The sequence below is a fragment of the Crocodylus porosus genome, unplaced genomic scaffold (genome assembly GCF_001723895.1).
Source record: "Crocodylus porosus isolate Cpor-Errol unplaced genomic scaffold, CroPor_comp1, whole genome shotgun sequence".
Lineage (NCBI taxonomy): Eukaryota > Metazoa > Chordata > Crocodylia > Crocodylidae > Crocodylus > Crocodylus porosus.
The window spans coordinates 148,666,781-148,690,793 of NW_017728886.1; the positions used below are offsets into that span (position 1 = coordinate 148,666,781).

Consider the following 24,013-nt stretch of genomic DNA (forward strand, 5'->3'; position numbering starts at 1 on the left):
ATGTTTGGGAAAGTATATGGACGATTTAAATTGTGGCATGTACCAAGCATTATATCATAGCATTAGTTCTTCACTTAAACTCATTTTGGCTTGCTTTTCAGCTCTAGATATATTGCCACATGAGCTGGCATTCATTGAGACCCAGCTGCCAAATCACTCGGCCTCAATTTTTATAGTATTTTACCCCTGAAACAAAAGTTCTGGTTTGTTAATATGTCCCTAACAATCTCATGGATACAGATAGTGCAGGTTTACATACTCTTAAGGTATATAGTATATGTACTGCTAGTTGATGTGTGTTTAGAATAATTTACTATTCAGATCTCCAAGGGCCAGATAGTTGCATATTTCGAAGTTGTAGCATCAAAAACTGGATTTTAAAAATCTACAGATGTGTAATTCAGAAGTTCCAAGTCTGTTCTTTGTGGAGCACTTAGTGGGGTTCTGCTGAGAAATGGCTAGTAACATGGTGCTGGTTGTGCCTGCTTATTTCCAGCTACTCAGCCGCATTCAAAAAACAGAAAATATAACTGCCATTTACCTAATACATCTTCTTAGTATAGGTGCTACTCACATAGGTATGGAACAGAAGTCCTTGACATAGGACCAGGTTCTGCAGAGGGTGGAGGTGAGGGATTTCACTTCTGGGATACTCCTTGCGCCCTGCCTCCCCTCCTCTTTGAACAGCAATTCCTGATAGGCCTTCTGTGGTGCTTGAGGTGCTTTAAGAACTCCTTTAATGATGACTTTGGTTCCTTTACCCAGATATGAGTTTTACAAAAATGTTGGAAATGTTTATAAATAACTTAAATATGCACCAAAGTATATACTTCTGAAACTGGGGTGAGATTTCTGTATTGCTAGCCACGCCACAAAAGCAAGTTTGCAGTCATCTTGAATAAAAATCTAAAATACTAGAACACTAATTATGTTTTATATTAAGTAGTATTTTGGCAGTTTATTTAAGTTTGTTGTTTCGGCTGTTGTTTGGTATGGTTTACCCAAAAAACCCACTCAGAAATTAATTTAACACCCCAAAAAAGGAAGGCAAAAACCTTCCAGTGTTACTTACTGGCATTGATTAAAAGTTAACACTGCATGGTAGTTTGAATATTTTAATTAGTTTGTAGAAATATCACTAGCTTGTGCATAACAGTGCAAATGTCTACTTCTGAGTTAGCAAAATCAATCAGAGATTTGTCTTTAAGCATGTTACCTAACTTCATTAATAAAATTAGCCCTTCTATCTCTATGAGTATAATTCAGCATAATTTTAAAAAGGATCAATCCAAAATACTGTAGATAAGACAAATATAACAAGTATGTAACTTTCACTTTATTGTTTCCACCTATGTAATTTAAAATGCCCAGACTGAGGTAAATGCATTTAAATTTAGGAGAGAAAAATCAGCATAAGGTGTATGCAGTAAGAAACAACGTGTGGGGGTCAGAGAAATTCTGATTAACTTCCTTTCTGGTAAAGAGAGAGAGACAGAATACATTATCCATGCCACATCCTTGACATAAAGCATCAAGTACATCATGCAAACCTACAATAAGGGATCCTGAGAACTGGGTGTGGCACTTGATCCCAGCATGCCAGGCTGGGCAGGGGTGGTGTCAGGACTATGAGGCCTGATTCCAGTGCATAGTGAGCAGGAGGGTATAGGGCTGGGCCCCCAGGTCCCAATCCTGGCAGCTAGGGGACAGGAGGGGATGGTGCCAGGTCCCTAGGACCCAAACCCAGCACACAAGGCTGGGGGGCTGGCCTGGCTCACAGGTGGGCACCACGTCACTCATCTGGCCTACGGGGCCAAACGGTTGAGCACCACTGGCCTACGGCTTACAAAATTGAAGACAGCCAATTGTACCGCCATCCTTAAACTGTATCATTGCAAGTTGTAGATATGCTCCTAATACTGTGATATCATACCAGGGAGAGAAGCTAGTTTCACTTTTGCTAGTTTCACTTGTAACACTGCATTTTGGTGTGGAATACAGGTTTTGCTCGCTTTATGCTGCACATGCATTCCTGGAAAACAGTGCATAACTCAAATTTGCATAAAGGGAACCTACTTTACAATGTAACAAATAGGGATATGTTCCAAGACCTTGACTGTACTGACCCCCAGACCCATTTCTGCCACTTTTCCCAGACAATTTTGGTACTCACCAACAGCAGACAGTATACACAAGCACAGGGTATTATCATAACTACAGAAACCCATGTCACAGGCGATGAGTGAGGAGCACAGATCCACACAGGAGACTATATTTTGGTGTGCGTCACTCCCACAATGCACTGCACAAAGCAGCTGTCTTCAAGCTTCCACCACACCAATTGCATAAGAGTGAAATTTACCTCACATATAACAAATTTTTCATATAGAAAAGGTCATCACATAAGAGCAAATTCCTACATACAGAACCCACATAAAGTGAGGAAAACCTGTAGTGCTACTCCAGATGCACTACTCCAGACACTGCTGTCAGCAGAAAAGGACCTGGGGGTTGTAGTGGACAATAAAATGGATACGAATGAACAGTGTGCCCTTGTTGCCAAAAAGGCTAACAGCGTGCTGGGCTGCATTAAGCAGGAGTGTTGCCAGCAGATTGAGGAAGTAATTATTCTGCTCTAATCTACTCTGGTGAGGCCACATCTGGAGTACTGTGTGCAGTTTTGGTCCCCACACTACAGAAAGGATGTGGACAAGTTAGAGGGACTCCAGCAGAGGGCAACAAAAATGATTATGGGGCTGGGGCACATGACTTCTGAGGAGAGGCTGAGAGAATGGGGCTTGTTTAGTCTGCAGAAAAGACTGAGGGAATTTGACAGCAGCCTTCAACTACCTGAAGGGGGGTTCCAAGGAGGATGGAGCTAAACTGTTCTCAGTGGTGACAGCTGATAAAACAAGGAGCTGTGGTCTCAAGTTGCAGTTTAGGGTTGTTTAGGTTGGACATTTTGGTTGGATTTTAGGAAAAACTTTTCTCACTGGAAGTGTGGTAAAGAACTGGAACAAGTTACCTAGAGAGGTTGTGGAATCTTCATCCTTGGAGGTTTTTGAGGCCTGGCTTGACAAAGCCTTGGCAGGGAAGATTTGGTTAGTGATGGTCTTGGTTTGAGCAGGGGGTTGGACTGGGTGACTTCCTGAGGTCCCTTCCAACCCAAATTTTATATGATTTTATATGCCATGGGAATGTAAATTGGATGGAACAGAATAAAAATCTGTTGTGCATACTTTAACATGTCTTGAGGAAAATTATTCTATAGGGCTGTTTTATTCATCATTTTGGTAGGAAGAACTACCTGCAACCACACGTTTGTCACGCTAAAAAATGGCCCAATGTCACACTAAAAAATGAAGAAAAAATGGCAGATCTGGAACAAAAAATTGTTCCTGTTAAAGCAATAATTTCTTTGTTCTGGGAAGGCTTTCCATGCCAAATGTAATGTGTGGACAGGTATTCTTGTCTACCGGTATCTCACTGTCCCAACATCACTTCCTCCCCAAAGAGGGAGGGGCAGAGAGATGGGAGCTGTCAAGGCCCACAGAAATTGAAGTTGGAGGAGGCCAATTTAAATCATCTGACCAGTGTGAGATTGATTGTGTTATAATACCATATGGTTGTCATTTTTTACAAATGTTTCCATAGAAATTTGTTCCAATAGCATGTGTGCAGTAAGGAATGTTTAGGGTTTTCCCATTTGAACCAAAATGTATTTCAAAAATTAAGAAATGGGCAGCTTCATTTGGATAAATTCAATTTCTGCACATGCATCTTAACATTTTATCCCAAAATTTATCCTGAGTGTATATTGACAGTGTAGCACAATATTCAGTTTTGAATAATTTGAAGGAGCCAGAGAGCAGATGGGCATCTTTCTTTTCCTTGTTTGCAGCTTTATAGTTTAACATGAGTTCCTTGACAAGATTGCTGGTAGCATGGCTGTTTTGTGCACCAGATCAGTATTTGTATGCAGGAACTATAGAGGCATAGTACAAACCTGCAAATTGTATCTGATTGTTATTCCAGAACAGAGCAAAACTATTTTTTATCAAATATATATAATAAAAGGTTGTGTAAATATCTCTTTATTTGTACATACACACATTTCTTTTTAATAATATAAAAGGAAAACTATCAACTTAGTTTAATCCTGAAATGCAAGTAGTACAATAGTTGGGACTTTCTTTTAAGACAAAATGGAGGATACACAAAGTATCGCTTTCTTGGTGCAGACAGGATATGGACAGAGTGCTTTGTGAAGTCAGCATCAAGAATCTGTGCAAGTATGCACAGTAACTTCAAGAAGGGTTAACAAGTGAAAAAAAATACTTGAAAGTAGTTGACATTAGCATTACTGTACCATCTCTTAAGACTGGAGCCCTGTAGGCTCAAATACTTTACAAAAAGACAGGAAGAAAGCGTTCAATCCTAAAGATCATTCCATCTTCATAGAATAAGCAGGAAAAGGGAAACAGTGTATAAAGACAATACTCACGTACAACACTTGCCAGTTTTGTTTTGCAAAATATTACTTCTGTATTTGCACCATGCTGTTCTATATAGGGAAAACACTTCAAAAATTGAAATGTAAATATCGTTACTCAAGACAAAACAGGAAAAGTTTTAATTGGTTGTTTCTGATAAGGTTATGAGTTGCTAATATACATTGGCCTAGATCAGGACTGTCCAACTGGCACAGCCCACAAGTGTTTAATTTTCAAATGGCAGGCTTTCACCTGAGCATCATTCCCTCCCATGACTCCTACTGCAGCTAGAGACATATGGAGCCCCTTTGGCACTCTGGGCAGAGTTGGGGGGCAAGGATCATTTCCGTTCCCTTCAGTTTGAGGAGAGATGCACAGGGAAGTTGGATTCCTAATTTCCATTGAAAGTCAGTGGATTTTTCTGCAATCTCGCATCTGTTTGTACCTTTGAAAATCACGCCCTTCATTTCTCTGGTACAGGGATTCACAAAATGTGGCCCGCAGGCCAAATGCAACACACAGACCCTTTTGACCCCACACAGGACTGCCTCTCAGAAATGGCCCTTTAGGAGTGAAGCTTTGGAAATACCTGCTTACGGATGTATGCATATACTGAAAATTACCATGTAAAAAGTTGGGTCATTTAGTTCTTCATTGTATTGTTATTGCATCTTTATGTACGTGTGTTGTATTCGCATGTAATCAGGACTTTGGGGGGAGGGGCTCTATTAGCAAGGCCCAGTAGCTGCTATGGGAGAAAAAGATACTGGGATTTGGATAAACTGTGTGTGGGTTTTTTATAGCACTCTCTGCCAGCAGGCATCTGATGTTTCAGTTGCTCACTCCTAGAAGTACAAAAGGAGTTTCCTTCCTTGTGCTGTTTCAGAGCTTGCTGGTTGCGGTACAATGGGAATAAGAAATAGAGAAGACATTGTGGCTGCTTTCTGCTACTTACGCTTCTTTCTAACTTCTGTATTTTGTGATCTCCTTCTTCTTGAATTATACCAGTGCTTGCCTTAACTGCTGCTCGTAGCTTTTATAACAAGCAGCAACTATTGCACAGAAATAGTAACTTATTGGGTTGCAGGGTTCTGAATAGCAGCTACAAAACAGAATAAATGGTTTTATTTTCACTCTGCATTCATATGGCAGGACTTTGAACAGAAGGGTCACAGCAGTCTAGATCTGTCATTGGGAAGATCCTACACTGCATTGGTTAATGCTTGACTTGTGTTCAGAAGATTATCTTTATCTGTAAGGGTTAAATTTTTTAATTAATTCTTCACTAATTAATAAGGGACTTGGGAAATGGAGTTTTTTCAAGTCTCCTCTCCATCCCAGCCCTTTTGTATAAGATCATGAACTAATAGTGTATCCAGTGAAGGACTGAAATAACAAAAGCTTTCTGTCTGTTATCATATAACTTCCTTATAAATTGTTTAAAGTACTGCTATGATATGCAGCAACCTGAAACTAAATGACCTCAAAAAATCTTACCTTAATTTTGTAAATATAATTCAAAGATTTTTCTGTGGTTTACATGCTTAATTCCTTTATACCTATTTGCTACAGCAGATGGCTAATGCCACTTCAGGACTCCGGTGTAACTGGACTACTGTTTGCCTGTTTTTACTTAGAATGAAATATGGCCTTACCCAGAATTTCTGTAATCCATTTTTTCAGTTCCAGGGTCAAAAACCAAGAGAAAAACTACTTTCCGTCTCAAGATGCAGAAAATCCAAGTGGACATTGTGGTGGTGATCTATAACCAACAAGTCTTAAATAGATCCTGAACCAGTATTTTTAATCAATGATGGCAATTTTCTGCTGAACAGCAATTGTGAAAAAATACAGTTTTTCCTGAAGCCGGAGAGTTTGTTGTCCTAGTCCATTATAATTCTGAGAGTGGGGTTTTTTTTAAAAGATTAAAAATAGAGAACTGTTAAAACATGGATCCCTTTCTATTTAAGTACAGTGGCCCAGTTCTCTGTGTTTTGTGATTTTAAACCTTAGTTATCATCCAGGACTGTGAAATATGTATAACTTGCTAATGTCTATTGTTATTAAGCATAGGAATTGCTGTTTGACATTCGTATCTTTTATCTTATTCTGACACTAGTCAGTCTACATTGCTAAAGATTTTTTTAAAAAGATGTTACCTCTTGAATGTCAAAAGCTATTTTTGATGGGAAAATAAATCTTTTGTTTTTTCTAATTCTGTCATCTTCTTTGGATTTTTATGTGTTTAACCATTGGTAGGACAAGTTCAGTCAAACTTTATATTGAGATTTAGAAAGTAGAAGTCATTTGAGTTGTACTGATTTATCCTGCATTGATTTCCTCTTCATATTGAAGACAGGCATTGCACATACTCATGCCACTTCATTTGAATTCCTAATGAAAATGGGATAAAAATTTGTTCTTACAACTTCACCACTGAAATGTCTGTAGAACTGTGATCACCATAGGGTGTTTTAAAAGATGGGGAAGAAGCTGAATCTACAAGTGATTTCACACTTTTTTTCTGTTGAAACAAAAATGTGATAAACTGTAGAAAACAGTGGAACAAATGTGTGTGTTGTGAAACAGTATAAAATATATATTTTCCACATCACTTTATTACTCTCTTGTAAGACTAGTCCACAAATGGAATTCATTTTTTCAGTATCATCCCTTAGAACAGTTAGGGAAAAAATCTTGAATTCTCTTTATCTTCTGCACAAAGTGTTACTAGGAGAGGTGTATAGATTGCTAATGGGGAAGGCAAGACATTAAAATACAATGTTTTATTTGAATAGCACTTTTGATAGGCAGTTTACAAACTTAATCATCTTTTGAATTTTTTAGTTGAAGGGATTTTTATTTGCAGTTTTCATAAGTGTTCTCCATTTATTTTCAAAGGATCTGAAAGAGAAATGTAAGAAACCCAATGGGAAACTGCTACTTCAGATACAGTGAATTAGTCCAAAGGAAATTTCAGGGATTAAATAAAATCCTCCACTGAGTTTTTATTATTAACTTGTCTATAGGTTCTTTTTAGCTATTCCTGTTGAGACTATAATTTGTGTAATTATGGATCCTGTGGGTACTTTTGTGGGAACTGGGACATAGTTTTTAAATATTTTGACATACAGGTTCTTATCATAGTTTAAACAAGAAAATACCAAAAAGCTTTCAGATTGTTATGCTAACTTGTGGTATACCTTTCCAGTGTTCCTGTCCCTAAAGTTTCAGCTTTGAGATTTCAGATGTGCAATATGCAAACAAAATTATCTGCTGAAAAACATCCCTTGATTTATTTGACATGGGAATCTCTCCTAACTTCCCTTCCATCTCCTACAAAGGCTAATTATTCATCATGCAATTTCTAAAATGGAATGTAGAAGAACCTGATACCTTTTGCAGCATATGGTGTGGATCTATTCACTTGCATCCCCTCAAATTTCACAAGTTTGAATCACTTTGAGCAAGATCAGAAAAGCCAAGCATTACATGCATCAGTTTGATGGCAGCGGTTGTTTAGGTGTCTCTCTTTCACTAAGAACATGTTTTATGTTCCTCAATTTCTACATTCTTTTAAAGATTACCATTCCTTATTTGGCCTTATTAAGCCAGCTGTTCTGTTTAATTATATTGAAGTAGTCATTTTTGTCAGGAGAAACAAAAACTTTCACTTTCTCCTTTGTTTTTTGGCTTTGAAGATGGTGGTCCACTTGCAGAGAAAAGGGGAAGCAAATTGCTTTAGCTAGTGCTTCCTTATATAATTTCTCTATATTCTTAAATATGTGTTAATTGTGATACTAGCAAAACTCTCAAGAAGAATCTATATCCCTTAGGAATTATCAGATAAGGATGATTGGCTCATTTCTCCATTTTAAATGCTCTAATGGCTGTAAAATTCACTATTTAGGTGCCTTCATACTCTTTACATTTTGTATTCAGTTGTGGTTTTCTTGCACAGCTGTACATTTTTTAGTGCTCTAGTGACATCCAGAGAAGTGGCAGAGAAAAAAAGGTTCTTGTTTTCTTGTGTGTTTTCATAGTATGCTTTGACTGACACGGTTTCAAGGCAATAGGGATTTCCCAGGTACTGAATTAAGCAAACAGGACTTAATGGAATTCTATTTCAAACTCTTTTACAGGTACATCCACTTTTATGGAAGCATTAGCAGCCAATGGTACCACCAACCTCCAGACATCTGTAACAGGAGTGACAGCCAGCAAACGAAGATTTATTGATGATAGGAGAGACCAGCCTTTTGATAAGAGGCTACGCTTCAGTGTGAGACAAACAGAAAGTGCTTACCGGTACAGAGACATTGTTGTCAGGAAACAAGATGGATTCACACACATTTTGCTATCAACAAAATCATCTGAGAACAATTCGCTAAATCCAGAGGTTAGTGTGTTTGTTACTTTTTTTAGAGGCTGTAGAGGGTTGGGCTTTGAATATATATATTTAACATCTATTGCTAAAGTAATATTAAGTTCTGATTTAAAAAAAAAAAAAAATTAAAAACCTACTGGTGGTTCACTGAATTCTAGAAGTGCCAGCATTAGTGTATTTGTAGTAGTTTCCACTGGGATATATACTAGTTTCTTGCCTCTTAAAAACTGAATTTGGCTGAATATTGTTTATTTGGCTGAATATTTAGATTTTCTTTCATAATATAGTTTGGTGGTTTTAAGTGCAATATGAAGAACAAACTTCATACTAAATTAAAGTTCTTTTTCTGAACTGGTTGCATATGCCACCTGCTGTTCAAATTATAGAAATGCTGAATGAATGCTATACATGGAGACAAAACCTACTAGATCTCCTAATGATTGCTTTATTTTAGCTTATGCAATTGTGCTGATCAAAATTGTGTTTAAGGTATATTATTTAACTCTTTTATCTTTGGACAATGAAAAATTTAAATGTATTCAGAACATGACCTGCAGCAGAATTTGCAAATTTCCCAGTTCCTAGGGAAATGTGCAGGAATGTAACAGTTCACTCAGATCTGTCAAAAAGGAAGAGGAGTGTGTTACTTTTAAATAACGTAATAAAAAGATTCTGACGAATTTAATTCCTGCTGATTTTCAGGTTATGAAGGAAGTCCAAAGTGCACTGAGTACAGCAGCTGCAGATGACAGTAAACTTGTGCTGTTCAGTGCAGTTGGTAGTGTCTTCTGCTGTGGTCTTGATTTTATTTATTTTATACGACGTTTAACAGATGATAGAAAAAGGGAAAGCACTAAGATGGCAGAAGCTATTCGGTACGTAAAATTGCTTTTAGTCATTTACATGTTAATGTTTTTCATTGTCTAAACTAACTTATTTTTAACTTATCCTCTGATTAAAAAATATATAACTATATTCTCCTTTATAGGCTTTAACTCAACCAGATTTCAACCATTCACTTGTCATGTGACACAGTGCGCAGCACTTTTTTAATATTTGTCCAGTTTTGTTCAAGTTTACTGAATGTAAATAGCTACTTACTGCATTAAAACTGAATATGAAAAATTGTATCTTTGTTTATGATAAAAATATAAAGGTGGGTTCATAATAGAAATACCTCAAGTGTGAGGGTCCTGTTAAAACATAATTTTTTTAAAAAGTGATTAATCTGATATGCCACAACACTTAAGTGCACTTGAAGAGTAAACTAGAGAAGGTTCATAAAAAAGAATGATAGCTTTTTAGGTGGATAGCTTTTTTTTTTTTCTAAGTAGTGGCCTAATGATAGCTGCCAAAATCTGTTTCAGTGAATGAATGTAGTCTTTTAAAAATTAAAATAAGTATTATGAAGAAAGAAATTTCCTGTCAGTTATTTGCATATTGTGTCTTATAACATTTCCAGAATTATTGCTTCCGTAAATTTTACTTTTTGGTTACTTAAACATTGCATGCAGCAAAATACGCTGACAGTATGTAGAAATCACCCCGTTATTTAATTTTTTGCTCTCTGAATTAAAGAAAAAATTGTTTTTATATCATTGGTGATTATGCATGTGATTATTTGGTGGAAGCACTCTGGAGTTTGCTCAGTTTAATATGAGACTGCCTTATGGGGCCTAGTTTTTTTTTTAGCCTTTGGAAGACACTTTTCTCTTTCAACACAGAAAACTCTCTCTGAAGATTTTTACCTGCATATTTCATTTACCTATGTTACAATTAAATTTTACTAGTGAATGATTTATATAATTAGTTCATTAATGATTTTGTTTATCTGGTCACCTTTTAAAAACTTGATTGTATGCCTCTTCACCATGTTTACTATGACTCTTCCCCATGAGAGGCCTCCATTTTTAAAACACCCATACTACAGAGCTATAGCTCAGCAAGGCAAATCTTTCCTGTTCCTGATTATTCCATGTTAATGTGAACATAAGCAAGGGATATGCAAGGTTCTTGTATATTTCTGCCAGTTTAAAGCTCTTACAGTTTTAACTTAACCCTCCATTACCTTTCCCATATTCTTCTATCCCTGACAAGCAGCGCCTAGGAGTGCTGTAGCACATGTGCATGTGGTATTGACCTGCTGAATATTTGGGTGAAAAACTGATGAACATATTGCTTTAATTGGAGGAGCAAAGATAGAACCCTCAACAATTCAGCGAAGAGAGTTGGAAAAGATGTATTGATTTTGACAGGCCTGAAGATAAGAACATCACCATTTCAATGCAAAAAGTACTTAACAAAACCCCACCTGTCTCCTTGAGAGAGAAATATAGGGCTACTATGGTTTATTAATGTGGCACGGTTACTTTGGACTAAAGTACAATATGAATTTAAAGCATTTATAGCCACCTGCTCATGGGGGAGATTCTCACTGCAGAATAAAAGTGGTACTGCTTTTGGTTTAGCTTAGTCAGCTTCCAGAATCTATTAATGTACTCATTCAGGCTTTCTGTATTTTTCCTTTGTTGGGGGTGGGTATGACCTACTGCACTAAGATTTTGGGTTGAAATAAAGAACTTTAATATAATGTTAATTTTGAGTGGTTGGGATGAAAGGGGTAGAAATGAAAATGGTGGTGGTCCTGAGAAATTAAGTCTTCATAAAGTACTTTAATTCTGGTACCAACTGTAACCCAATTACATCAAAGCTGTACTTTATTTTCCAGCATCTGCAGTGTACTGATGAAGCATTATTACTTTGAGCCAAATTCTTATTTTTTTTGGATCCTTTTATCTTCATTTGAAGGAAACCATGAAAAAGAAAAGGAACATTTGTGCATTTCTTCTGGTAGAAATGGAATGAGAATGTCCATTGAGATTAATTGGGCAGTCTGCTTTCTACCATACTTACAAGTCGCATATAAAATCTACTACTTCTGTTCTGGAATCATAGACCTAAAACCTAAACAGATCTCAAACAAGATCTGGTACCAGTTTTTTTCTCAAAGAAGTTGGTACCAGTTTTTTTAATAATTCTGCCAAAGGCAAACTAAAGGCCTGCTGAACTGTTAGACTAGTTAGGAGCAGTGTACTTTGCTTGTGTAAATCACTGTGCTGGCAAACGCTAGAAATGGAGGTAGCTTGTTTTCTGTTCCAGAACAGGGCTTTTCATATTGGCTTCCTCTCTTTTCTCTTGACTTGAAGAATGCCTTTGAAAGTAAGGTCAGAGAAGTTGCCTATCCATTCAACTAGTTTTGGTTCTGAAGAACCATTTCTGTTTTCAGACTCCAGCTTCCCTTTTTGAAACCAGTTACCCTAAAAATAGCATCAGAACCACAGAGCAGCAGTTACCAAGGTTAGGTTCCTGCAAGAGAATTTCTCCTAACCTTTAAAGCCTATCAGGTCTACAAATTAAATTAACTCATAGACATGATGACAAAGTCTTTTTGCACAGAAAGTGTGTCAGTTGTCTACATAATCTTCTTCCAGTCATTGTCCTTAGATATGACATGCACAGAGAGGTTCTTTGTAATGCTACTCTATCAGTAGTTTAATGTATGCTTTTCTGTAAGCCTGATTTTTTTAATCAGTATTTGCAGAGCTGCGAAACAGTAAAACGAGAGAACTTTAATTCAGGTTTTAGGTGTGTTTTCTACTGAATTTTTATGGCCAAAGCTGGATTTTCCTGGAGAGAGCAAGCTATCATCCTAAGTCTGAGTGGGTTATTGGTAAGGTTGACCAAAGGGAGGTAGTTATTCATGCAGAAAACTTTTCTCTTAATCTGTTCAAGTCAGCTAGAAGCCTGTCTGTCTTAAGTGGTGGTTGTGATGTGCAAAAGCCAATATACCTTTTTCTGGGGTATCTCTTTTTATATTTCCACAGCTAGTTTCTTCAGGAAAGGGCAAACTTTTTTTATTTTAGTAATTCAAATTGTTTAAAAATATCATTAGGCCTCTTAGAGGCAGAAGATTCATGGCATGATAATGAAATATGTCTTCATCCAAACTAAAAGGAGGCTGTTCAGTTACTGACTTAAGATTGTATGATACTTTTCATTCACCACACTGCATACAACAGCCTGATGCTTTATTGTCTTGAGATGTCACAAATTGCATAGTTGAAACAAACATAGAAACATCTACTTCTCTTTTCCTGTGTTTGTGGTAATAAGAGGATGTTCCAGGTCTAAATTAGGTTCCAGGAATTTTAACATTTCTGTGTAACAGTTGCTTGAAGGTAGTTCCCATCTGTAAAAGCAGAGTCATGTACACCTCCATACATTACTTCATACAATTCAGCGCTGCAGTAAACTGTTGGTTTGGGTGACTAAGAAGGAAGGGGAATGAGGTGGTTGTTAAGGTACACAGAATATGGTGCTTGTAGAGGATTGATGGGCATAAGGGAGAAGAGGAAGGGGAAAAGTTTAAGAGATCTGTGATGTTAGGTAATGGGAATGGTGCTATTTGTGGGGTTTTTTATCCACTTGTTTCCCCAAAAAACTTCCCCTTTCCCTCTCCCTAAAATTGGGGATCCCTCTCTGAGCTTACTGCTAATGATGACCTGCTAATTTGATCGGCAGTTGCTCACTTGTTACACATGCACCCCCAGTTCAGACCAGGTTGGGCAGTAGGAGAGCTTTGCTATTGTCCAATGACTGGGTTCTGCAGAGGCTGGAAGAGGAAGTCAGGTCCCTGAAATGTTGCTTGCAGGTAGCTGTTGCAGAAATTTTGTGACTAAGCTCTGAGATGCTAATGCATTTTGCTGCCAATATATAAGTAGTCATGAAATGCTTTTTTTTTTTCTTCAGGAATTTTGTGAATACTTTTATCCAGTTTAAGAAACCCATTATTGTAGCAGTAAATGGCCCAGCCATTGGACTTGGAGCATCCATACTGCCTCTCTGTGATGTGGTTTGGGCTAATGAGAAGGCTTGGTTTCAGACACCATACACTACTTTCGGACAGAGTCCGGATGGATGTTCATCCCTCACATTCCCTAGGATAATGGGCTTGGCTTCTGTAAGTAGCTTGCATGGGGATTTTTAAAATTTTTTTAATTATTTGGTGTTTGATCCTATCAACTTACAGTGTTATATGGACTAGATGTGTTTCATAAAGCTATTCCTAAGAAATAGTTGCATTCCTAGCCTTTTCCATTCCAAAGGGTAGATTGTAATTAGGCCTACATGTGTGCGGAAAAGGAGTAAGAGGGTATGTGGATTTCTCATATTCTCATACCCCTTTCCATACCTAGGTTATCACATGGGGGAGTTTATGCAGCAGCCTTTCAAAGGGCATACCAAAAATTGGTCTCATCTGTACTCCCCGCAGCTCTCCAAAAGGCATCATGTTTAAATCAAGTACAAACGTATTGGAGTACTGCTCCTCCAGGCAACACCTATATTGGTTTACTTGTAGCATCCTTGCTTGCTATGGTAAAACGGGTGTGTTACATTGCAGGGCTTTTGTGGTTTTTTTCCTTTTGCCTGAAAAGACTCATCATACTTCCCCATTATGTTCCTTTCAAGTGATGTGCTATGCAGTAATTATTCTGGGTTTTGTCCCAATTAATTGTGTGATGAAACATTTTTGTGTTTTATCATTCATGAGTTTCCTGACACTACAGACCCTGAAGGTCCCTATCAGAGTTTTTAAAAAAAAAAACCCAAACAAAAAAACCCATACCCACATTACTAAAGCTGATCAAGCTGGCTGGCTGATAAAGGAAGGCAGGCTATTTGTAGTAGTATTTTTAATCAAGTGAAGACACAGTTTAACAAAAAAGGTTTAAAACATCATTTTATATTATTTTATTTGCATTATTTTTTCATGGTACGTTCTTTCATACCACATATGCATCCACATCACATTGCAATATGAAACTGACTATTAGCAGTATGAAGCGTATGTCATTAGTTGTATGATTTCCTCCCCCATCCCCCAAGCTATTATTCATTACAAAACTGCTTTTTCCTATAGGCATTTACTAATACATTTCATCATTGTAAAAGGATCTTTTAATTGCATGTGATTTGAACAGATCTCATGGCTAATTAGCAGATCTTTGTAGGATATATGGATACAGTTCTTAGAAAATCAATTGAAATTTGTTAGATTCATCATTCTGTTGTCTTGCTGTCTCTTCTCATTTTTAGAGTCTTCATACATGCTGCATATTCCAAATAAGTAATCATACCTTTCCATTTTTATTTGGTTTCTACATCTCTATGTACTCTGGCTGTGAGCGACCTGGTGATTATTTTGTTTTAGTAAGTTTTGAGTTTGGACAGCCACTGCCTGTATGAAGTCTGACTTTTCACGTACCTTTTGCGAATGGATTTTTTTTTCCTTGTACCAAAACTAAAGCCTGCATTCGTTCTCAGAAAATAACACAGACCTTATCTGGATTTGACAACCTAGGACATTTTTACATGTGCTTTTGGATGCAGCACCAGGCGCTTTAATTAGCAAGATGCGCTAATTAAAAGCACCTGCGTTTCACATATATTGGTGTCACCACACAACGCCATGCTGAAAAAATGGGAGCGGGGTGCTTTGAACTATAGCTCATCAGGCGTGTTTTATTTCAGAGCGCAGCACCGCCATTTTGTCAGCGTGGAGATGCACATGTGCAAGGCTGCCGGAGCACGTCAGTTTCCATGCTCCAGCAGACTCGATTAATTGAGTCTGCTCTGATGCACTGGATTTCCAGCATGTTGGAGCAGGCTCTGTACATATGTGTAGGAGTCTCTAGAGATGATGATTTTTTTTCCGTAGGAGATTCAGCATTTTTATGACAGTTAATCAGGAAATTTCTATGTTCATTCGCTAGACTTCATTATCCCTGATAGTTCAATTTCATCAGGAGTTCAGGTACAACATGAAGACTTTTTCACATAATGTATAATTAAACTTGGAATTCACTGCTACATTAAATTCTTGAAAGTCCTTATAATGGATATTGGAAATATTCAGTTTTACAATTAGGTACAGTGAATATTTAAGAAGAGATATTACACATTGTGTTTCAGAATGTATGCTGCCTGTTAGGAATCATATTGAAATGTAAAGAAGAGAATGAGTTACTCTATATAAGTCCATTGCAGGGTTCTTATACATACTGGTCACTGTTGGAGATGAGATGTTGAACTGTTCCTATATTATTTCAAAAAGTCAGGTTGTTCCCTGGACTCATGCATGTCATTCATTGGGGGAGAGGTGATGCACTGACTTTTGAAAAGAATTTCCTAGAGAAAAAGAAGACAGAAAAATAAGCAAAAGAAAGCAGGAAAATGGACCAAATGGATACGGCAGTTTTGAGAATGAGCAGAAAACAGAACAAACAGAGAAACTACAGCACTCATAAAATGTTAGAGAAACATTTTATCCCTTGTAATTGTACTGCTTACTATTATTTCTTTGGAAAATGGCCAATAGCTTTGAATTTCACAAGTGGTAATAGTAGAATATTATTGATAGTGGCACTTCAGTCAAATTGAAGTTAACATTTTGGCATTCTGTAGCTAGGTTGAAGAACTAAAAGCTGTTGTGGCAAAGTATTACCTTTCAAAACCTATTAACCCATAACACTAATGAGGACTCTTACTTCATTTAAGTGTTTGAGGCTTTGCTGTTTTAAAACTTGGAAATGGGATTGAACATGACCAAAATAATTCCATTACAGTTCTTTCAAAAATTTCTGATTCAGAGACCTCAGCCAAATCTATTGAATTCTGAAGAAATAAGCAAAGTTCTCTGTCATCCAGACACTCTCATCCCACAGTTATTGCATGTGATAAATATGCAGAGTTAATTTGTTGGCTTAAGTCTATGCTTTGTAAACTCCTGCACAGATTGATTTGACCTTTTGAGATTAAAAATATTGGTAAATTCTTTGCTTCAAAGGTACACAAAGGCTATAAACAGACATTGCCAAATGAAGCAAATCAGCTGTGCCAGGATATATTGTAGCACAGATGATCTGCTTCATTGGGCAAAACAGACGTTGACCGTTGCCTTGCAGGCTCCAGGCCCTTGCTACTCCTAGGAGCTGCAGGGGCCTAATCCTGCAGGACACTTGTGGTGCACCTTTGCAGACAGGGGTAACCCAAGAAGGTGCTCCTGGGGCTTCAGGAGAATTTCTGGGGCATGTAGGTTTGGGCCCCTGAAGCCCTTGGAGGGCCTGTTGGGGGCGGATGGAGTATGTGGGTAGCTTCAGGCAGGCCATGCTCTGTGCCTGAAAGCAGATAGATATCTGCAGCATTAATACTACCGATTATCTCAGACACAAATTTGGGCATTTATGGTGCAAAAAAGAGCATAAATGTCTGTTTTCACTTTGTGTTTCCATAAAACAATTTATGGTAGCACAAAAGCAACATATGCTTGCAGCCCAGTCAATTCATGTGGAGATTTGAGTTCACCTGGAGCTGTGTTTTGCTAAAATCCAAAGGAGTGTTTGTTCTTGAACTTTTTGTTCATCTATTTCAGGGGTTGTCAACCAGAGGTTGCGTACCCCCCGAGATACTTAGAAAGGACATAGGGGGTATGTATGGGTGGGCAGGCGGGCAGGGATGGAGCACATCCCAGGGTGCAGCAGTAGCATCTCCCCGGCGCTTTCCCATACTTTGTTCCTTACCAGGGGGTGGGGGGTATGCTGGATACTGCCTGCCCCACACAACACTGCGGCACCTCCCCGCCCCCCACCTCAACTCATTCACTGTGCCGACTCCCAAGAGCAGGGCCAGGAGGGCAAGGGTAATGGTGGCCCTCTGCGGGCCACACACATGCCAGCCAGGGGGGTGAAGGCGGGCTCACATGCAGTGGCCACCACCACCCCACATCGCCATTGCTGCGCCCCACTCTGCTTTCCCATGGCTGGTCACACATGCAGCTCTGCAGACTGCCAGTGCACCTTGTGCGCTGCTTGTCAGCAGCCCATGGAGCCACACATGTGGCCACGGGAAAGCGGCATGGGGTGCGGCAGCAGCAGTGCAGGGCAGTGGTGACTGCTGTATACAAGCCTTGCCCTGTCTGGCCGGCCAGGCAGCGTGTATGCAGCCCAAAAAGGGGCACCACTGCCCTTGTTACCCCCTCCCCCCTTTCCTGGGAGTGGGCACAGAGATGCCCGTCCTCAATTTGGCTCCCCCCAGCCACTTTCCTCTCTCCTGCCCTGCCTCTTCCCCCTACACACACCTGCTGGCAGGGGTGTCTGTCTGTGTGTGTCTGCGTGTCTGTCCCCTGCCCGCCCAGCCACAGCAGGTACTTGGCATCACATGGCTCTTGGGGCCCTGGGGTGCAGAGTCCAGCCTGCAGCAGCAGCTGTCTCTGCCTTACGCACAGATCTGGGGGGCACATGTCCCCTGGACCTCCACTGGGGTGCATGCAGCACCAGGAACTGCCCCCCGACAAACCACTCTCATGGCTCCATCCCACACTCTGCCCTGGCTGTTCAGCCCCTGCCCCCCTCTCTCCCTCACCACAGGGGCCTTGATCTGCCTCCCACCCTTAAAACGCAGAAAAAAATATAAAGGAGTATACATGAGTTGAAACTTTGAGGCAGAAAGGGTACACTTGTTTAAAAAAAGGTTGAAAACCCCTGATCTATTTTGTTAGAGCCATCTGCATAAGTTAGATTTATAGGTATGCAGGACTATACTTACTGCTTGACATTTGCTTTCTTGTTTTGTATGAGAGATCTGTAAATTCTGTATTTATCTTATGAGACATCTAGTTACAGTGGCATCCCTGGCTCTGCAACACTCTGAAAAGATGCTTCACTTTTCTTGGTATACTTGCAGTCAGTACGAATCCAGTGAACTGGAACAGTAAAGTCCAGGCTTTCTAATTTCTCCTGTATGAGCAAGTGATTTAATTCCTCTTGACCTTATGTTTCTTCATGCCTAAAATGAGATAAGGATAATAACACCTGCATTTTTGGGGTGTTTTGAGGTGATTGGATACAAGTTGTAACAGTGCGCTCTAGAATAATATTTGGTACTTACAAGAAATGCCAGATTTGTCAGCTACCTATATTTTTATTTAATTTACATTTTGTGCATTCTGAGAGCTCTGATAATAGCATTGTTATAAGGGTTTTCACTTGCAAATGAGCTCTTTGCTCTGCCCTTTGAGAGAGAGCGTAGGAGGTATTGGTGAAAAGTAGCAAATCAGTAATAATAACAGCAGTAACAGTCCTATTCCCATGCAGCTACTGCTGCAAAATAGAATGTTTAAAAATTAGATTTATGTATGTTTTAAAGTGATATAAAAGTGGTACTGATGGTAGTGGTCCAGAAATTATGGTGTAAGAAATTCTTGCCTGTTTTTTAAAGTGAAGAGTGTACGTAAGTGTTTGAAGGACTGTGGTCTAATAGGGTAACTGATTAATACATTCTTCCGTACTAGAGTAGGAACATTTTATAGGTTCTTTTAGTTGCATATTTAGATTTGATCTGTGTTTGAGGTATGATATTTAGCAACACAGAATGGTGAAAGATGTGTATAGATTAATGGAGTCCAAACATCCCAACTAATGCAAAAGGTTTGGGGGGTTTCATTTGTTTTGTGGCTTGAACATTTTCTGTCTTGTTCTTTTTAATCTGAGCAACAACTTTTTCTCTCTCCAGGCAAATGAAATGTTGTTCAGTGGAAGGAAGCTGACTGCACAGGAAGCTTGTGCAAAAGGACTAGTCTCTCAAGTGTTTTGGCCAGGGACATTTACACAGGAAGTCATGGTTCGAATTAAGGAACTCGTCACATGTAATTCAGTTGTAAGTTTCATTTGTTTTCTTGCATATTATAGAGAGATTAATCATTTTACTCCTCATTCTAGAAAGACAGTTCAGGATAAATGTAAAAGCTTGGTGATTGGAGTCCCAAGTTTTGATGCTGTTCCACTTTCTAACACCTCTCTTTTCCTTAATGATATTGGACTGTTACAAAGTCACATCCCACAGTCAACTCTAGAATTAAGAATATCAAGTAATAATCTGCCTGAGCCAAGGAAAGTTAAAGAGCTTGAAGTGCTTTGTGAGATGCTATGGAGGGCACAGTACCTTTCAAGTAGACATATCATCAGGAGTAAATTCTATTGTGATATTGCCTATACACAACTGATTATATCTCAACAGATGACAAGTTAGCCAAGCTGTTTTGTGCACAAGTTAGTAGGGCGCTGTCGAGGATCTTCAGTGCACTGCCTAATAAGGCCATAGTGACAAGTTTTTCCAAACGTTTATCATATACAGTAACAAACAAATATACCAGCATATGCAGCTCATGAGATTGAAATCTTTGACACACCATTAGTTAAGTAATATTTGTTGATTACTCAAGATACAAATTATAAGAAGCTACAAAAGCCTTCCTGCTCAAGTGCACTGGTGACAGTTGCAGGCCTGGCTGCTAGAATTTCACCGTCACCATTTGATGTGCAGATTGGGTAAATAATGGGCAAGTTTCAGAATTAATAGACTTCATTTTGTTTTCATGCTTGTGAAATGTTTGCCTAAGCAGGACAAATGAATAGTCCAAAAACAACTAAGTGTACCCTAATTTTAAGATTAAATTTTAAATTACTTGGGCTGCTGTCTTATTATTATTTAAACTTAAGGTATTTCTGGCCATCTTTAGAGCAGTCCTGCAGAGTATGATGCCGTATGGAATATAATAAGCTGCTTCCCATGAAGATCATCTCTGTATGGATATCAAGATTACTCTGTTTACATCAAGCTGTATTTATTAGGTTGATGTGTCAGCTTTTATTAATTACTTGGCTACAAACCAGGAAGTCCCTCTAGCACTTCATGGAAAGGTCTTTGAGGCATTTTGTTCCATAGACTCACATGCATCATTTTTATTAAGAACATTAGAATTGTGTGTATCCATCTATGGGTGAATAAATTGTTTTGCTAGTAATGTCACTGAGCACTAATTCTGTTTTTTGGCTTAGGTACTTGAAGAATCCAAAGCTTTAGTCCGTAATGTCATGAAGGTGGACTTAGAACAAGCAAATGAAAAGGAGTGTGAAGTTTTAAAGAAAATCTGGGGCTCTGCACAAGGGATGGACTCTATGTTAAAATACCTGCAGAGGAAAATTGATGAGTTCTGATGAAATGCACATTGACACTGGAATTTGTATTTGCTTGGACAGCTAAGGGCACAAAGAGGCCCAAATTAATTTTGAAAACCTAATATAAACTCACCCATAGCTCAGAGCTTGGGAATAGGATTAGAAAAACCCACTTTTTATTGATGGGGGTTTTAAAGTACTGTATCTTAAAAAAAAATGAACAAAATTCCTTTCTCCCTATTATATATATATATCTTTATATACACAAACTAAAATTATAATGGAGTGCACTACCAAACATCTCTTTGATGCTCTAGTTTTTTGTTATCATTGGCTAGTACTGTATCAAAAATGGGGAAAAAGTGAAATATGTTGCATTATTTTCTATGTGGCAGGGAAGTCTGGAATAATGATTTTTCATTAGAATGCAGAATCAAAACGGGTATTAGCCAGCCCTTACTTTCACTGCCCAACCAGTTAGTTAAGACATAAGGCATTGTCTCAGAAGAAGGTTGAAATACCTCAAATAATAAAACGTTCTAAATAATTTTTGTTTGAGAATTAAAACCTGTAATGAAAGATTTAATCACCTACATGTCCCAAAAAAATGAGTGTGCTCAGGATTTATGCTAAGGAAACACTCTGTCCTTTTTTGGGAGGGAACATGTCTAATTCTTACCCAGATAGCATGAAGAAACCACTGTCTCTTACGGGGGGAGGGGGGAGGAGAAAAAAAGCTTGTTTTGCAGTATTAGTGAATCACTGAATATCTTATATATGAATATCCTAAGTTATAAGTTAGTTTTAGTGGGTTTTTAAATAGTCTTTCTGATTTTTTTATAACTACATAAGTGCTTCTGTTGCTGGGTGAGAATACTACTTTATATACAGTTTTTTTTTCCTGTTTGCTGGTTTAATTGATGTATTACACCAAAAATGCATTTTATGTTAATAAATTTTTAGGTTCACTTAGAATATATTATTTAATAAGTTAAAATTCTTTTGGCACACTATTAAGTACAAAAAACTCCTTTAAAAAACTACCTTATATTAGATGTTTAATGTTCTTTGTCTATGCTTTTTTATTATTTTAAATATACACTATATAAACAGTATGGTGTAAAAGAGTGCCCAGTGTAAATAGACCTATTTTGCATTCCTTTCAGGAGTGATTACTGATTCCTGACTGCAGATATCTATTATTACTTGGGTATCTGCACTTGCAATCTTATTGAATGTATTATGAAGAATGAAAAAATATCAAACCTTATTTTTGTACAGTTTTGAAGTTTATACTTGGAACTGACCACCTGCCCTTCCTAGTGGAGAGCTGTACAGTGTGTAAATCTGCCTTTACCTTTGATTGGTACAGTATTTTTGCATCTGTGGGACCTACTTTTTTGTTCTAGTAGTTTGAACTATATATAAACTGTACAATCTGTAAAGTTTTTATAGAATAAATATTCAGCTGTGAAAACTGGTTAAAATAAAACTAATATTTCTTAACACATTTTAAATGTGCTTCTCTTATACAGTTTTCTTTTCTTTCCCCGCACTATCTCAGTTCACCTTCTCTAGGAAACATCTTGCTTAATCTTTAACCAAACCCTGGAAATGCTGGTTTTTTGAAGACTGCACTTTGAGCATAGCTAATTTGAGTAAAATGAATTAAAGATCGTGTAAAGACAGCAGATTAAAACGTTAATCGGTTACACTTTCCAAGGTTCATATGGTAGATGTGGCACATTTCTCTAGTGTCAAATGGAAAATTTTCTTACTGCCTGTAAACCTTGCTGATATTTTCTTTTAGACTGGATGGAAAGCATTAAGATTTATAGTTGTAGATTAGAAGTATTGTTGTAGCCATGATAGTGTGGGTAGTATACAGGAAGCAAGGGGGTTTTGGAGAGAGCTTTTATCATATCAGATATAGAAGGGCACTGCGCACCAGAGCTTGTAACATCTCTCCCAACTATAGTTAGCCTAATAGAAGATGACACCAAAATACCCTTACTTCTCACATATAGTATACAACAGCAATTGTTGTACAACCTCTTCATAATATTTCCAGATATTTTTGCACTAACCCTGTGGACTTGTAGCCATGGTTATACTTAAATGAAATTTGCTTGGATATGGTCATATTGAATGAAAAGGAGATACCCAGTGTGCTGCACCAGCTCTGATTTTATAGATTTGGGTCTACTTCTCTTTGGTACTTGCATCCTTTTACATGGCATTCAAAATGAGTGTTTTAGGTTCCTTTATGCTGCCTTTAAGCTGTGTATAGAAGCCTAAAGGAGGATCCGGTCCACTGTTCCTGTGGGCATCTTCCAAAATGCCCCTGCAGTCAACTCAGCTGGAATGAATTAAATAGAAACAAAAAATCATTATACACTTTTTTTTGTACCATTTGCCTGTAACAGCAAATGAGATGAATGAAAAAAACCCAAAACAGTGTGGGGTAGGGTTGGTCACCATGCGTAGGAGCCAAAAAAATACAGTAAGAACTTTATTTTTACAAGTTGTTTAGGGAATTTAAGCTTGTGAAACAAATTGCAGCCAACAGATCTGAGAAAACTTGTTGATTAGAAACAGAGCCATGGTCCTCTCTCTCTTTTCATGCATTGTCTGTGCCTTGAAATCAAAAGCATGCAAGTACTTTAATGTAGATACCCTCAAGAGTTTCTTCCTCCTCTTGCTTTGGAATGGGCCTGCATTCCTTGAAGATACTCAAAAGTTATATGCAGCACAGAAGCACATGCTGCCTTCTGCACTTGTTCCAGGACACTCACATGGACTGAAGAACAAATATTAAACGTCAGTGCACATGTTTTTTTTTTTTACAGGTGCCTCTGAAATCTTTGTCCTCAGTTATAACTTCGAATTAGGAACCCTCTAGCTATAGGTAAGTCATAATCTCTGGGGCCTCTCTTTCCTTACAAAAGATTGATCTAACGTTACAAGAGTTTACCGGAGACAACTGTGTTTCCGAGAGAAAAGTTCCAGTAGTGAATTTTCTAACGCTGCTGTTACTTTTTGTTTGCTTCTTTTTTTAA

At 38.1% G+C, this 24,013-nt stretch overlaps 1 protein-coding gene across 3 annotated transcripts in view; it reads left to right on the forward strand.

The window, feature by feature from the left end:
• The window catches only part of CDYL (chromodomain Y-like), a 160,524-nt gene extending 138,053 nt beyond the window's left edge, over positions 1 to 22,471 (forward strand). For all 3 annotated transcript variants that reach the window (XM_019542796.1, XM_019542788.1, XM_019542804.1), the window contains 5 exons: positions 8,636 to 8,892; positions 9,583 to 9,755; positions 13,690 to 13,900; positions 19,510 to 19,653; positions 20,835 to 22,471. In XM_019542796.1, coding sequence (XP_019398341.1) covers positions 8,636 to 8,892; positions 9,583 to 9,755; positions 13,690 to 13,900; positions 19,510 to 19,653; positions 20,835 to 20,993 — 944 coding nt within the window. In that variant the 3' untranslated portion in view covers positions 20,994 to 22,471. The remainder of the gene's footprint in view (positions 1 to 8,635; positions 8,893 to 9,582; positions 9,756 to 13,689; positions 13,901 to 19,509; positions 19,654 to 20,834) is intronic.
• Positions 22,472 to 24,013: the final 1,542 nt, after the last annotated feature.